The sequence below is a fragment of the Amblyomma americanum genome, chromosome 1 (assembly GCF_052857255.1).
Source record: "Amblyomma americanum isolate KBUSLIRL-KWMA chromosome 1, ASM5285725v1, whole genome shotgun sequence".
In the NCBI taxonomy this organism is placed as follows: Eukaryota; Metazoa; Arthropoda; class Arachnida; order Ixodida; family Ixodidae; genus Amblyomma; species Amblyomma americanum.
Genome location: NC_135497.1, coordinates 6,474,208 through 6,487,944, shown reverse-complemented (window position 1 = coordinate 6,487,944; position 13,737 = coordinate 6,474,208). Strand labels below are relative to the sequence as shown.

Here is a 13,737-nt window from a genome sequence, read left to right as displayed (position 1 = left end):
CTAGCCGCGTGGCATGAGGATGAGCGTTACCGCACTCTGGGGCGCAGAGAGCTTGGCGCGAGCATTTACTACCATAGTTCAGATGTAATTCAAGTATAATTTACTGCAGTTAGCAGTGACAGGAATAATGACGCATTGGCGTTTCGAGTATGCGTATTCCTTTTGGCGCAGTTGTATCTAACGTGCATTTTGCATCACGTCCAGGTGCCGAGCGTGGGCGCAGTTCTGCCGGAACGTCAGCCTGGAGAAGAAGGCGCCGTCGCAGCTACGAGAACTCAGGATTTGCTCTAGGCACTTCGAACCATCTGTGTATCTGCCGTCAGGAAGGCTGCGACACGATGCTTTGCCTACTCGAGCAAGCATTGCCGGTAATTTTTGTTATCAAACTTTTAAGGCATTCGCCGCTCTTGAAATGTCAGGTTTTGTGAAAAAATGAATTTTTTCCTTTTTGTCGTAACCGTAAACAGTCTAGCGTCTTTTGCAAAACGAATTATGTATCTGTGTTGTGACTTTAAAAATTACAGTAAATTTTTACCTGCACCCTGCTAAGCGAAAACGAAAATGGAAGTATCGCTTTCACGTGAGCACATATAATTACATACATATCGTGTAAATATATATATATATATATATATATATATATATATATATATATATATATATATATATATATATATATATATATATATATATATATATAATATTCGTTTTACGTCTCTTGTATGCACTGTACACTGTATGTGAGGTTCGTGAGAAATGTCCAACATAGCATAGAATTAGGTTTGTGCTTGTGGTAAGCTAATGGCACAAGCTTAGTAGGCGAAGGGTGCTCAAGCGAATTTCTAGGCACGGGTGCGGAAAAAGTACACTGACGGTGTGAATACTCTTGCCTGATATTTCCGGTAAAAAAAAGGATAATGGAAGTGGGATATTCGGTAGTCTGGTATGGCAAAGGGCTCCAAAGGATCTTAACGTGAGTCTGTCAGTCTTCCGGTACAGGCTGTTTGATGCCGCTAGCCACTTGAGCAACGGAAACCAGGCGACTCTACATGTTTTGCAGCAAGTGGGAGTTGAATCTTTCATATTCACCGTGAAACCTTGTCTCATGAACGGTCCCTGTCGTGTCCAGAGGGCATTCTCGTCCTTCCTTTGATAGCTCAAAAGAAGTGAGGGGGAAAAAAGGGTGAGCCTTCTAAATGTTTGATGAATTTTAGTACTCCAGAACTTTGCTTTCTTGTATGCAGAGCTTCTTTTTTCATCTTCAGTCTTATCAGGATGCAATCTTATGCCGACTTGGGCAAGGTACGCTTGGTGAAAAGCTTCCCGAGATATTGTGTGCTCATGTGTTATGTATCAAAGCATGCACTGAACGATTATAGAAATGCACTAATAATTGTTTGTGTTGTTGCCTTTTACCTCAATATTCATGCTAGCTAAAGCCAATGTTTGTACAGGTTTTTATTTTTTGCGATAATTGCTTACGAATTCATTCTTGTTGCATCTCATTGCGTAGGCCATAGGCTGACCTGCATAAATCTGTAAACAATATGGGGCACATTACTTGATTTGCGAGCTATCGTTGTTTGTGTGATAGGCGAATTTCGCACTCTTCAAAGTAAAACATAGCATATGAAAATTGCAAATGATTTACTGGTGCTCCACAGCTGCTGATGACATCAAACTAATGTGCCTAACGATTAAGGGTGGTAAACAGAATTTTATTTCATTGGATAAGCATTTTTATTTCTAGAGTGATGACAATTTGAACCGCATGCTGTGGAAGCTATAGTTCTTTGGAAATTATTTACTATAAAGGTACTGAATTCTCTTTTCTCTCCGCAATAATGTTGCCATTTCAGACACCTCAAGCGAATGCAGCAGCGACATGGACTGTTCACAATCTCTGAGCGAAACTTCGGCATCAGTGCGCCGGGCTGGAGAACCAGGTGAGCAGGGTTGTACGCATAACTGACATAAATCTTTTGAAAATGGTGACGACTGAAAGCTCATTGGACTGCTTCCTATGATAGCTGCTGTCTCCGGTGAACCTGTTTCCAAGGGGTACGTCCAGAGTCGGTCGTCCCAGTCGCTGCTACTCTTCCAAGAAGGTGATTGTTATTTCGCATCTGCTCGAACAGCCTGAGGAGGTATGGCTCAGAAATATGCTACAATTCCTTGTCTGTGCGCTGTGCAGATGCAGATGGTGCCAGCCCTACTGGTTCTACGCTGAACCAAGCTTGTTCCCACGCCAGTGGCTTCATAATGGTTCAGTGTAAGTGTTAATTCCGCCTGTGGCGCTTAGTTATTATTTGTGCATTGTTGGGTTGCTGGCTTCCCTGTCAGAACTGTGCTGTTACTATATTTTGTTCTTTATATTCTGTGGGCGCAGCTGACCACACATATGCAGGACCAAGCACTGAAGCAAGCGCTTCATCTCTGGAACCTGGCACGGCAGGGGTGGCCGCAACACTGTCAGCGAGTGCTGATCTGTCACCAGGAGCTCCGTTCAGCAGTTCGCCTCTTTCTTATGAAGGTTAGCAATTTTACAACGCTTTCGCAATATTGCGCACTTTTTGGTGCTACAGGACTACATGCAGCTATGACTAAACCCAACGTAGCAACTTATTGCTCTTCCGTCGACTCTGTACGTTGCAAGGCGTACGTTGCAGGATCTTTCACCAGCCCCATCAATGAAAGGCGGCCACTGCAGAAAGTTCGAGCCCAGCTCAGGCAGCTGCGTAACCGCAACAAGAGGCTGCAAGGACTGCTGCTTCAGCGCCGTCGCATGAAGACCACTGCCGAATTGGTAGATAGTCTGCGTGAGCATTTAACACCAGCTGTTGCTGCTTTTGTTGAAGCTCAGTTAAAGATGCACAATGTCAGCAGGTTTGGCCGTCGATGGTGCAGCCAAAACAAAACCTTTGCTTTAGGTTTATACTTCCACAGCCCAAACGGTTACAGATATTGCAGAAAACTCCTGAAACTTCCATCTGTTAGGTCACTGCAGCTGTGGCTTGCACGCGTACCATTGAGGGTTGGATTTTATCCTGAAGTTTTTGATTTGATCGAGAAACGGGCAGCGTCTTTTCCACGGCAAGACAGGGCTTGCGCCATAATTTTTGATGAAATGCATGTTTCAAAGTAGCTGTCGTACAATCCAGTGTCGGACAGATTTGAAGGCCTTGAAGAGTACAGTGCAGCACAAGGTCCAAATCTTGCAAACAAGGCGCTTGTGTTCATGGCCAAAGGAATATGTACGCCGTGGAAGCAGCCTCTTGGCTACTTCTTTGCAGATAAGGCAGCGCCTGCAACTGTTCTGTATGACCTCCTCTTCAAATGCCACAAAATGTTGGTTGGAGCTGGATTGCAGCCTGTGGCTGTGGTTTGTGATCAGGGGAACCAAAATGTTTCTCTGTTTTCGAAACTTGTGGCCCCTGAAAAGCCGTACTTAAGTGTGAATGGTGAACCGCTTTTTTTTATTTTTGATCCACCGCATTTGCTCAAGTGCTTGCGCAATATGCTCCTCAAGTATGACTTCAGGGTAGGCAGTGACACAATTAAAAGCTCGTACAAACGACAGGCTTATGAGAAGGATCGAGAAATGCAAATTCGGTCCATCCCAAAGTTGAGTGCCCGGCACTTTAATTTAACTTTTGCTTCGAAGATGTCTGTGAAACTCGCAGCACAGGTATTCAGCAATCATTGCGCTGCTGCATTGTGCACATTGGTAACATTCCAACAGTTGCCATCAGAGGCTATCCACACAGCCAGATTTGTTGAGAGGATCGATAGACTCTTTGACAGTCTAAATACTTCACAGAAGCGGGGAAAGTCTCCGTATGCATCTGCAATTTGTGCAGGATCTGTGCATGAAGAGTTTTTGGAAGAGTGTATTGCAGTTTTCGAAAACATCGAAGTTCTAGGCTGTGCGCGGCAGCCTTTTTGCATCCGTGGCTTCTGCCAAACTATGAGGGCTGTGCTGCTGTTATGGAACCACCTGGTCTCTCGCTATGGTTTGACATACCTCCTTACCAGGCACCTGAACCAGGATGCACTTGAAAACACCTTTGCTATTGTTAGGTCGAAATCTGGATCGAACAGCAACTCGTCTTGCCGGCAGTTTCAAGCAGTATTTAGGCATCTTTTAGTTAGCAACCTTTTCAAACTGTCGGAAAGCAGCAACTGTGCTGAAGACATGTCTAGCCTTCTAGCCACTCTCCCAGTTTGTTTATCTAAGTCTGCTCCTTCTCTCTGTACAGCTGCCACATCTTTGCCAGTTGCAGTAGAAGTTTTGCCATATGATTATCAGTCTCCAATACTAGAGAACAACATTGTCTATTTTGCTGGCTGGCTTGCCTACAAGTTTATGAATGATCACAGGTGTGTTACAGGGCCACATACGTGCGAGGTGAGGCTAGAAAATGCCGCCTTTGCCGATCAGAGCCAAGTTCTTGTACTTAAGTGTCAAAAATTCTGGAGAAGGTGACTTTGGGAGCCTGTCAGTTCCTACACCCTCGTTTGTAGCTTTCATCAATGCTCGCGAGCAGGTTTTTGTCGCATCTAGTTCCAATATTGTGGGAAAAGAACAAGTAGGGCATGATCTGTGCATGTTGCTTCATGCCAAGGTAGAAAAATCGCTGACTGTGTGTGGTGATGACGTTTATGATGGTTTGTTTGCCCTGTTCGTCAGGGTGAGGCTGCATTGGCTTGCACGCAGAAAAAATCTTGAACTGCACAGTCAAACTACTAGACGGAAAGCCACGAAGCAAGCACTGAGGCTAAGCAAATGAAAAGGATGCAATTCCCGAGCTGTTGGCTGAATATTTTGTGAAGTTGCAGGCTATTATACAGCCTGTGCAACAAATCAGCTTAGTCTGGTTTAACGGTTGCAAAGGGGTTTTTTCTGGTTCACAGCCTGGTTTTATTCTTTTATTTTTTACTTGTGTATTTTGATTTGCTAGGATGTGACGTGGTTGCTCACAGGGGCAATGGTTTAACAATGTAGCATCTTTCATCGCTCATTCCACTATGTCACTCTTTTAGGGTACTTTTATGCCATGTACAGCCTGTTCAAGTGTCACCTATGTACAGTCGTGAGCAAAAGTGGAGAGATCGGCGCTTCGGCGGCGGGAGCAGTTGCGGGGCCGCCCCACGGCGCTGCTATCTCGCCGCGCTCGCTCGCTGCGAGAGTGCCTCGAGTGACGACAAACTTCCCCCTCGCTCTCGCGCGGGTGTTTATCACGACTGATAAATTCCTAGTGCGGATTTCGGCTACTCTGCTGGTGAACGGTCGCGTCGACGAGGAGTGTGAAAAGAAAAGTGTGTAGTTCCCGAAGGGAAAGTAGCGGCAGCTGCTCCCACTCTCGGCGCGCTTCGGCGGTAACGCCGTCGGTGGCTTGCCTGCCTAATCAGCCGGCGGCTGGCACTTTTCAAGAAAAAAAAATGCTCGGGAAACTTTGCTCGAGCCTTGAGAAGTCACTTTTCAGGCCTGATTTTTGTCTTCAATCAGTAAATAGCTGTGAGAATGCCAAGTTGGGATCGCGGGAAAAACGCAGAAAAAAGCTGTTCTTTAGCACTAATGCATCCGCATATTGAGAGCGCGTGTGAAATGCAAGCAGAGCCTTGATGTTGCGCCTTAAGTGTTGCAAAATTAGCATAGTTTCAACCCTTCACTGTGTGAAATGGGCATAGACTACCTTTACTGAAGTTATTCGTTAGGCGTGTGAATGGTGACGGCCTTGTGATACGAGTTCTCTGTAACAGAGCTCACTATGCACGGAGTCATGTTGCAAATTTGCAAGTCTGATGCGCGCGATTTGCGATGTCCATGAGCGACTGGTGCACCAGAAAGTGTCCCGGAAATGGAATTGTCGCGCAGTAACGGAGCGTCAAACCACTTGGCTCCAGAGTGGTAAAGGGAGGTTTGATGTTAGTTTCACCAATATTTCGCGTTTTATCCATGCTGAAAAAAAAATAGTAATTTTTATCGTCAGTTGGGAACTCGTCTCCATGTTTTTTCTCGTCTAATGCACCTAATAGTAAATTCCAGTCGGCGATCTGGAACAAGCTTTTTTCCTTCATTAAACGGAAAGCGCGTTTCTAAGCAGGATTCGGATTCAGATGCCGAGTTCTGAATGGCTGCTGCCACGCCACGAAGTATTTTCTGCTTCTTCGTTTTCTCACTGTGTTGCTCAAGATCGTACTTAAGCCAAAGTGGAGACACACCGCTGGAACTGCGAGAATACTTCGTGAAAGCGTCATCTCACGGTCCGTGCCTATATGCATCGTGCCTCCTTTTAAATATTGCTATCCTGTTTGCCCAAAGATTTCCACGAGGCAGAGTCTTTGTATACAAAACTGCAGGGTACGTCTCATTATTCTCATGGGGAGAGACTGTCTGGTCGAGCCAGCCGTCTTATATAACTCGATCCCTAATGTGAGCACTTCTCGCGGCGAAGCTGAAGAGCAGATTGCTTGGTATTGAGTGTATATTTGCGGAATAGGCTCGGCAGAAGCAACGTGCGCCTCCCACACGTGTCCTGATTGATTTGGTACAGCGAATACATCAGAAGGAAAACACAAGGCACTCTGGCTCCCCGCTTCATACACCCCCTTCAAATAAGTTACCACAAAATGCAGGGCAATCACGGGATCTTTATTGCCTTGAAAAAAAATTAAAGCAATGGTGCTCTAATACTTTGTAAATTGGCCATTCACGGCAATTACACGAGCTGCACGGCGCGGCATAGACTCGTATATTGCCGGCACAACGCTCTCGCTCTCGCGCAGCCTGTTCAATTCCTGTTGCACGGCACTCCACAGTTCATCTGATGTAGCCGTGCTTAGATTCCGGGCTGCCAGTGCCTTTTTTATCATCCCCCACACATTCTCAATCTGGTTTAGGTCAGCACCTGCTGGTGGCCACTCCAGCGTGCGGATTCCCAGCTGGTTAAGAAGTGTGCCCACGGCGCGAGCTGTGTGCACAGGGCTTCGATCCTGCTGAAACAGGAAGAAGCCGTCGCTGAAGGGGCCACCAAGCACATGGGGGATCAGCTCCTGTTCAATGATGGTAGCATATGCGGATGCGTTGAAGCGGCCCTCAATGCGCACGAGGGGGCCCAGGCCATCCTTGCTGATGCAACCCCACACATTCACAGAGCACCTGCCACTTGAGAGCACGCTTGACGTGTACTCTGGTAGATATCTGTAAAACAGGAGCGTGGACGGAGGTGACGAAGAGAACAAAACAGGTTTACATGATCTCTTTGATCCAAAGGAAGCCCAATAATATATTACAAACCTATATAGAGAAATTTCTGATATTTGACAACCTAAAATCAAGACCTTAACTTTTTTGCAAACGGATACTGCATAAAGACCGGTATTTGAATAAGAGAAGATGAATAACACCGCTACCGCTGTAACAGACCATAGCCATGACAAACATATTTATCTGAAGCGCAGAAAACAAATGTGAGAATTATATTATTTTGAAGTAATGGCACCAATGGCTGAAGGGCGCTAAATTTAACGTCAGTGCTCAACTCTTTTTATGACATGTGCTAACGTTTACGCGTTTCTAATATTACAGAAAGAAAACCATATTAAACCCGCAATTCGGCTAATTATACGTAACGCATTGGATACTCAGCATCGGAGAAACGGTTTTCACATACCTGCAGTTAAAGGCGCCAGACCTTCTGCTGCTGGTCCCACCGACTGGAGAACGTACTCTCGTCAGAAAATACAACCTCCCTCCAGTCGGTGGTCGTCCAGTGCTCCACGGCTTGTGCAAATTGGAGCCGCTGAAGCCGTTGCCTGCTTGTAAGGTATGGCTTCTGGGCCGCAACAGAGATGCTTAAGCCTGCTTCTTTGAGGCGTCTTCGTATTGTTGACGGTGACACCTAAAGGCCGAAGGCTTCACGTATCTCGCGGGAAGTATTGAAGAGGTCTGCCACAAGAGCTGCGACGATCAGCTGATCCGTCTCTTCGTCGGTGATCCGTGGTCGACCACTGCGCTCTGCGTCATCAAGTCGGCCACCTTCATCCCGGTATGCATGTATAGCTCGACTTACGGCATTCCTCGAACGGCCAGTAATCCGGCAAATTGCACTCTGCGAAGTGCCCTGCAATCTCAGTTCGACGATTCGTCTTCGTTCGGCGATAGGCACCGGCGGCGACATACTTGCAAAAGGCAGAGCTTGGCATGAACCAACGGCTAATATAGCCGTCATATCGGACCATGATCACGTGGGAATCGCCAGCACCAAGTGAAAGCCGCGCGATGGCTGAGAAAGCGCAGTACTCGGACGCAGAAGCTTCGACGCGATAGCGGCTCATGATAGAGATCGATTGATAAAGCGACCTCCCAGTGTATCACCAATGCCCTGTTTCGCCACCAAAATGCTTGAACCTGTGGTTTGCTTGTCACTTAAAGCGACTATGTTGCGGCCGTGTTTCAATCTGGACCAAAATGTAGGGCATCTTGGCCGTAGTTGTGCAAGGCTCAGAATTTTGGTAATGCAAATTTACCGCACGCTCGCACGTTTTTACAATATATTAGCCTACGAAGGACAATTATCCTTGATATGGATAGGGCCTTGTCAGGGACCACGGACCCCTACGAGAGCAAGATTTCTGTCTACTACTTATTTCCATCGCATGCCATGTTACCCATTTCCGAGTGGCTGCTACTATTACCATAGTTACCTCTCCGCCGCGGTGACTCAGTGGTTCGCTCGACTGCTGAGCCCTAGGAGGCAGGTTCGATCCAGCCGCGTTCGATGGAGGCAAAACACAAGGCGCCTGTGTACCGTGCGATGTCAGCGGTCATTAAACAACCCCAGGTGGTCGAAATTATCTGGAACACTCCACTACGACGTCCCTCGTAGCCCTAGTTGATTCGGGACATTAAACCTAAAAAAACCGTAAGCTGCAACAGTCACCAACAGCAGCAACCATCCTCATTCAATGGCGAATCGTTTTGTGTTACCCGAGAATCGGAGAGAGCGATTTTTCAGTTCCATTGCTGTATAGACAGGAACAGCAGCTCTGTCTCTGTTGTCCTTCCAAAACGCGTCATTATGCAACTGCTTTCATCAGAAATTCCGAGTTACCTCACGCTGTATTTTATGACACAGCACTCTTCTGCAGATTCAGCAGAATGCATACTGAGCTTGCAGGTATCGTGAATAGAGTTTAAAAAATCTCACGTCTCATAGCACCCTAGTATATTGTGCGGCGCTTCGCAAAGAAACCTGCTTTCAACGCGAATCATTTCACACGCCCGCAGCCTAAAGAAATAAAATTAGCATTTAAAGAAACAACGCTACTAACGCCAACAGGAATTTTTTCTCTTCTTTTCAAGAATTCGCCTGTTTTGTCAGCCAACTCTTGTGGTCGTGTCCCATTCATTTATACTGTACCAAAAAAAAGCTTATCAATCAATCAATCAATCAACTTTATTCAGCATTTTTTGCCCTGAAGAACAGAAAAAAAAATGCTAGGGTAGGAGCAAAAAGCCACAAACTCAGTAGCTTGACGAGGTTCCCACCCCTAATTGACAAGGCCAGCAGACTGTCACGTTATTACATATATATATACACACACACATACATATATATATATATATATATATATATATATATATATATATATATATATATATATATATATATATACATGCAGGACTTAGAACCAGCGAAAAAAAAGTATGCAATGGAATGTGCAGTAAGACAGGTGCTATATCTGAAATAGTTTTGATGTGAGAAATGAACATGTATCTGTGTTAACTCGTCGCAGACTATTTATACATATGAAGATTACAATTCAACGCACAGAAAATGAAAGAAACATATCTAGCAGGAAAACAAAAAAAAATCGCGTCAACAGCTCCAAAGGGTCAAATATAATCAAGTGTACACAAGTTCACATAATAGAAGCAGGAAAATAGACGATGATGAAAAGATACAATACATCCGCAATACAAAAGCAGTTTGTGTCGGAGAAACATAATTAAACTCATATGTCTTCAAGAATAAGGTATTTCTGCCACTTGTATTTGCTAAGGTTATGTATATCTATATTTTTATTTTGTAGGAAATTCAAATATGTAGGCATGTGGTACTGCAGCATGTGCCGACCCTGATTAGTGCGGGAAGAAGGTATAGACCAGTGTTCTCTGTTTCTGAATATGTAGGGCACTTCTAAAGGTCGATGTAAATTACATAAGTTGAGGAAAGTTTCGTTGTTAGTTTGAACACTGTGTTTGTACTTCATAATGAGGTTAAGTTTATGTATATGGTGTATGGGGAGTACATTAAACGAAGCAAAACGTTCTCTTGTATGGGCGTCATATGAGGCATTTGCTACATGACGAATTGCTTTCTTTTGTAATAGCATCAATTTGGTAAGGTTGGATTGAGTTGTGTCCGTCCATACAAGACTGCAGTAGTTAATATGGGGAGCGAAAATTGAATTATAAAGGATTAACTTAATTTTAGTCGGAAGCATCGTTCTAAACTTACACAGTACGCCACAAGCTCTTGCCAGGTTTCCCGCCACGCGTTCCACGTGGGCATTCGAGTTTAGATGTTGATTGAACGTCACACCCAATGTTTTTATTTCTTTAACGACTTTTATTTGTTCGGAACCGAGTTTTATGTCGATATCCCGACTGATAACCTTTTGTACAGGAGTAAATAATATGGCTCTTGTTTTAGCAACGTTAATTTGTAAACTATTTATTTGAGTCCATTGAGAGAATTTTTCAAGTGTAACATTTGCGAAATCAGTGAGTTCTTCAATACTGGATGACTGGAAAAAAATGCTTGTGTCGTCTGCATAAATGATGTAAGATGCAAGTGTGCTGGTGTTTACTATATCATTTATGTAAATATTAAATAAAACCGGTCCGAGTATACTGCCTTGCGGCACACCTGAAGTGACATTTAATAGGGAAGAGTGAGCTTTGTTAATCAGGACGCATTGTTTACGGTGGTTTAAATATGACTTGAGAAGGTTACCAGAAACTCCTCGAAATCCATAATGCTCTAACTTTGTAGATAAAATTTTGTGGTCAATTCTGTCAAATGCTTTCGAGGAATCGATCAGAATACCTAGGGTCATTTTGTTATTTTCAAACCCTCTAAGTATTAATTCCTTCTGCGTCAACAAAGCTAATTCAGTGGACATACCTCGACGGAACCCGAATTGCTGTGGAGATAAAAGCTTGTGCTTATCACAGAAACTGGTGATTCCCTTGCATATTATTTTTTCTAGACCTTTGGAAAAAACGGGTAACACTGAGATCGGTCGATAATTTGAAAAGTTATTTTGATCGCCTGATTTATATATCACTCCTACTCTTGCACACTGCATAATATCTGGAAAGGTACCAGTATGTAAACACTTATTGTAAATGTGACAAAGAGCTGGAGTCAGCAGGTCTAAGACGTATTTAACGGGTTTAATTTCAAGATCATCAATGTCCCGGGCTTTACTATTCTTTAAGGACATAAAGGTAGAGTAAATTTCTTCATCAGTAGTCGGTTCAAAAAAGGCAGATTTAGGATTGGGTGCACCTAAATATTTTTTAATTTCAGCGCTGTCTTGTATAAGTGTTCCCGAGGAAAGATTTGTAAAGTATTTGTTAAACTCGTCCGCTAGGTCCTTCCCTTCTAGTGTTTTAGCATTTACTGTTAGTTGAAGTACTTGATTGTTGCGTGTGCCAGTATTCAATATTTTGTTAAGTTCGCGCCATAGAACATCAGTCTGAATAGTTGAATTGTTAAATAAGTTTTCAAAATACGCATTTTTCGTTTTACGCAAAGTGGTTGTGACAGAATTTCTGTATTTTTTGAAAGCTGAGAGGTCATCTAAGCTCCTTGTCTTCACGAACTTTGCGTATAGTTGTTCCTTTCTCTTAATCATTTTAAAGCACTCATCTGTCATCCAAGGCTTGCGTAACTTTTTAGATTTGTTTACAGTTTTCAGCCTAAAACATGTGTGATAGCATGACTTAAATAATGAGAGAAATATTTCATATGCTTGCTGACCATTTTGGCACGCAAAAACCGGACTCCATTTTATACTGCTTATTTCATTCCTAAACACCTCTAGGGTCCTGGAACTTATATCTCTGACAGTGTACGAATCGGAGTGGCTAATCTTTCTCTTAAGAAATGTATTACATTTGTAGATCATGTATATAGGAAAGTGATCACTTAGTCACGTAATTATTCGGCCCGACTTAGCACAGTCACTCATATTATTAGTCACAAATACATCTAAAAGGCTCTCTGAATGATCGGTGATTCGTTTTGGCTCTGTTATGACATTGCCACAAGATAAAGAAGTAAGCAAAATTTTAAATTCACGCGAGGCAGCAGTGTTACCCAACAGATTAATGTTACAGTCACCACCTTTAATGATTTGCAGCTTATTTGTAATTGTGAAATTCAAGAGCGTTTCTAAAAACTTAAAAAAGCGGTTTATGTTCCCATTAGGTGGTCGGTAAATGACAGCAAACAACTTGTGCTAAGAATATGCTAAGAAAATATGTGCTAAGAAAATAACGGGTAATGTTCTGTGCGTTTTTGTCTGTAGCACCTTCCAAGCTTGCAAAAAAGACCGGTCGCTCATGGACATCGCAAATCGCGCGCATCAGACTTGCAAATTTGCAACATGACTCCGTGCATAGTGAGCTCTGTTACAGAGAACTCGTATCACAAGGCCGTCACCATTCACACGCATAACGAATAACTTCAGTAAAGGTAGCCTATGCCCATTTCACACAGTGAAGGGTTGAAACTATGCTAATTTTGCAACACTTAAGGCGCAACATCAAGGCTCTGCTTGCATTTCACACGCGCTCTCAATATGCGGATGCATTAGTGCTAAAGAACAGCTTTTTTCTGCGTTTTTCCCGCGATCCCAACTTGGCATTCTCACAGCTATTTACTGATTGAAGACAAAAATCAGGCCTGAAAAGTGACTTCTCAAGGCTCGAGCAAAGTTTCCCGAGCATTTTTTTTTTCTTGAAAAGTGCCAGCCGCCGGCTGATTAGGCAGGCAAGCCACCGACGGCGTTACCGCCGAAGCGCGCCGAGAGTGGGAGCAGCTGCCGCTACTTTCCCTTCGGGAACTACACACTTTTCTTTTCACACTCCTCGTCGACGCGACCGTTCACCAGCAGAGTAGCCGAAATCCGCACTAGGAATTTATCAGTCGTGATAAACACCCGCGCGAGAGCGAGGGGGAAGTTTGTCGTCACTCGAGGCACTCTCGCAGCGAGCGAGCGCGGCGAGATAGCAGCGCCGTGGGGCGGCCCCGCAACTGCTCCCGCCGCCGAAGCGCCGATCTCTCCACTTTTGCTCACGACTGTACTTGTGCAATATTGTCAGATAAAACGCCATACCGATAAAGCGAATGCCGCTGAAAGGAGACTTTCTAGGCAATGGATTAACCTAGTTTCCGTGGCGCTGGGATTAATTTTTCCACCTGCTCGCCCCCCCTGCAGTTCCGTGCTGGCAGGTATAATGAAATCAACTATTGTCATCATAACTACCACTCGGCACCACTGGCTACCAGGCCACCTTTTAGCAGGCTAGTTGCATCTCAGAGTTTTTAGTAGGATCTTTGTTAGCGCAACGAACAGAACAGCGCTGGACTTTTATCTGGCTATATTGTAGCGTACAGTACACTGATTACATGCTTTACTGCCCCGCGAATGTCCTTG

General features: G+C 44.3%; 1 protein-coding gene across 1 annotated transcript; it reads left to right on the top strand.

Moving 5' to 3' along the window:
* The first annotated feature begins 274 nt into the window (after positions 1 to 274).
* On the top strand, positions 275 to 5,327 carry LOC144114993 (uncharacterized). The gene is made up of 7 exons (XM_077649118.1): positions 275 to 368; positions 1,860 to 1,946; positions 2,031 to 2,108; positions 2,195 to 2,272; positions 2,390 to 2,533; positions 2,670 to 2,738; positions 5,092 to 5,327. Exons 2-7 carry the CDS (start codon positions 1,886 to 1,888, stop codon positions 5,325 to 5,327), a joined length of 666 nt encoding a protein of 221 aa, XP_077505244.1. The 5' UTR covers positions 275 to 368; positions 1,860 to 1,885.
* The last annotated feature ends 8,410 nt before the right edge of the window (positions 5,328 to 13,737 follow it).

What these genes read in the sequence shown, in the direction of transcription:
- LOC144114993 (XM_077649118.1), top strand. Translation starts at nt 1,886, where the DNA reads ATGGACTGTTCACAATCTCTGAGCGAAACTTCGGCATCAGTGCGCCGG. An exon ending in TGGCTTCATAATGGTTCAGT is followed by an intron (nt 2,273 to 2,389) that starts GTAAGTGTTAAT and finishes CTGTGGGCGCAG; the next exon opens with CTGACCACACATATGCAGGA. An exon ending in TTCGCCTCTTTCTTATGAAG is followed by an intron (nt 2,534 to 2,669) that starts GTTAGCAATTTT and finishes CGTACGTTGCAG; the next exon opens with GATCTTTCACCAGCCCCATC.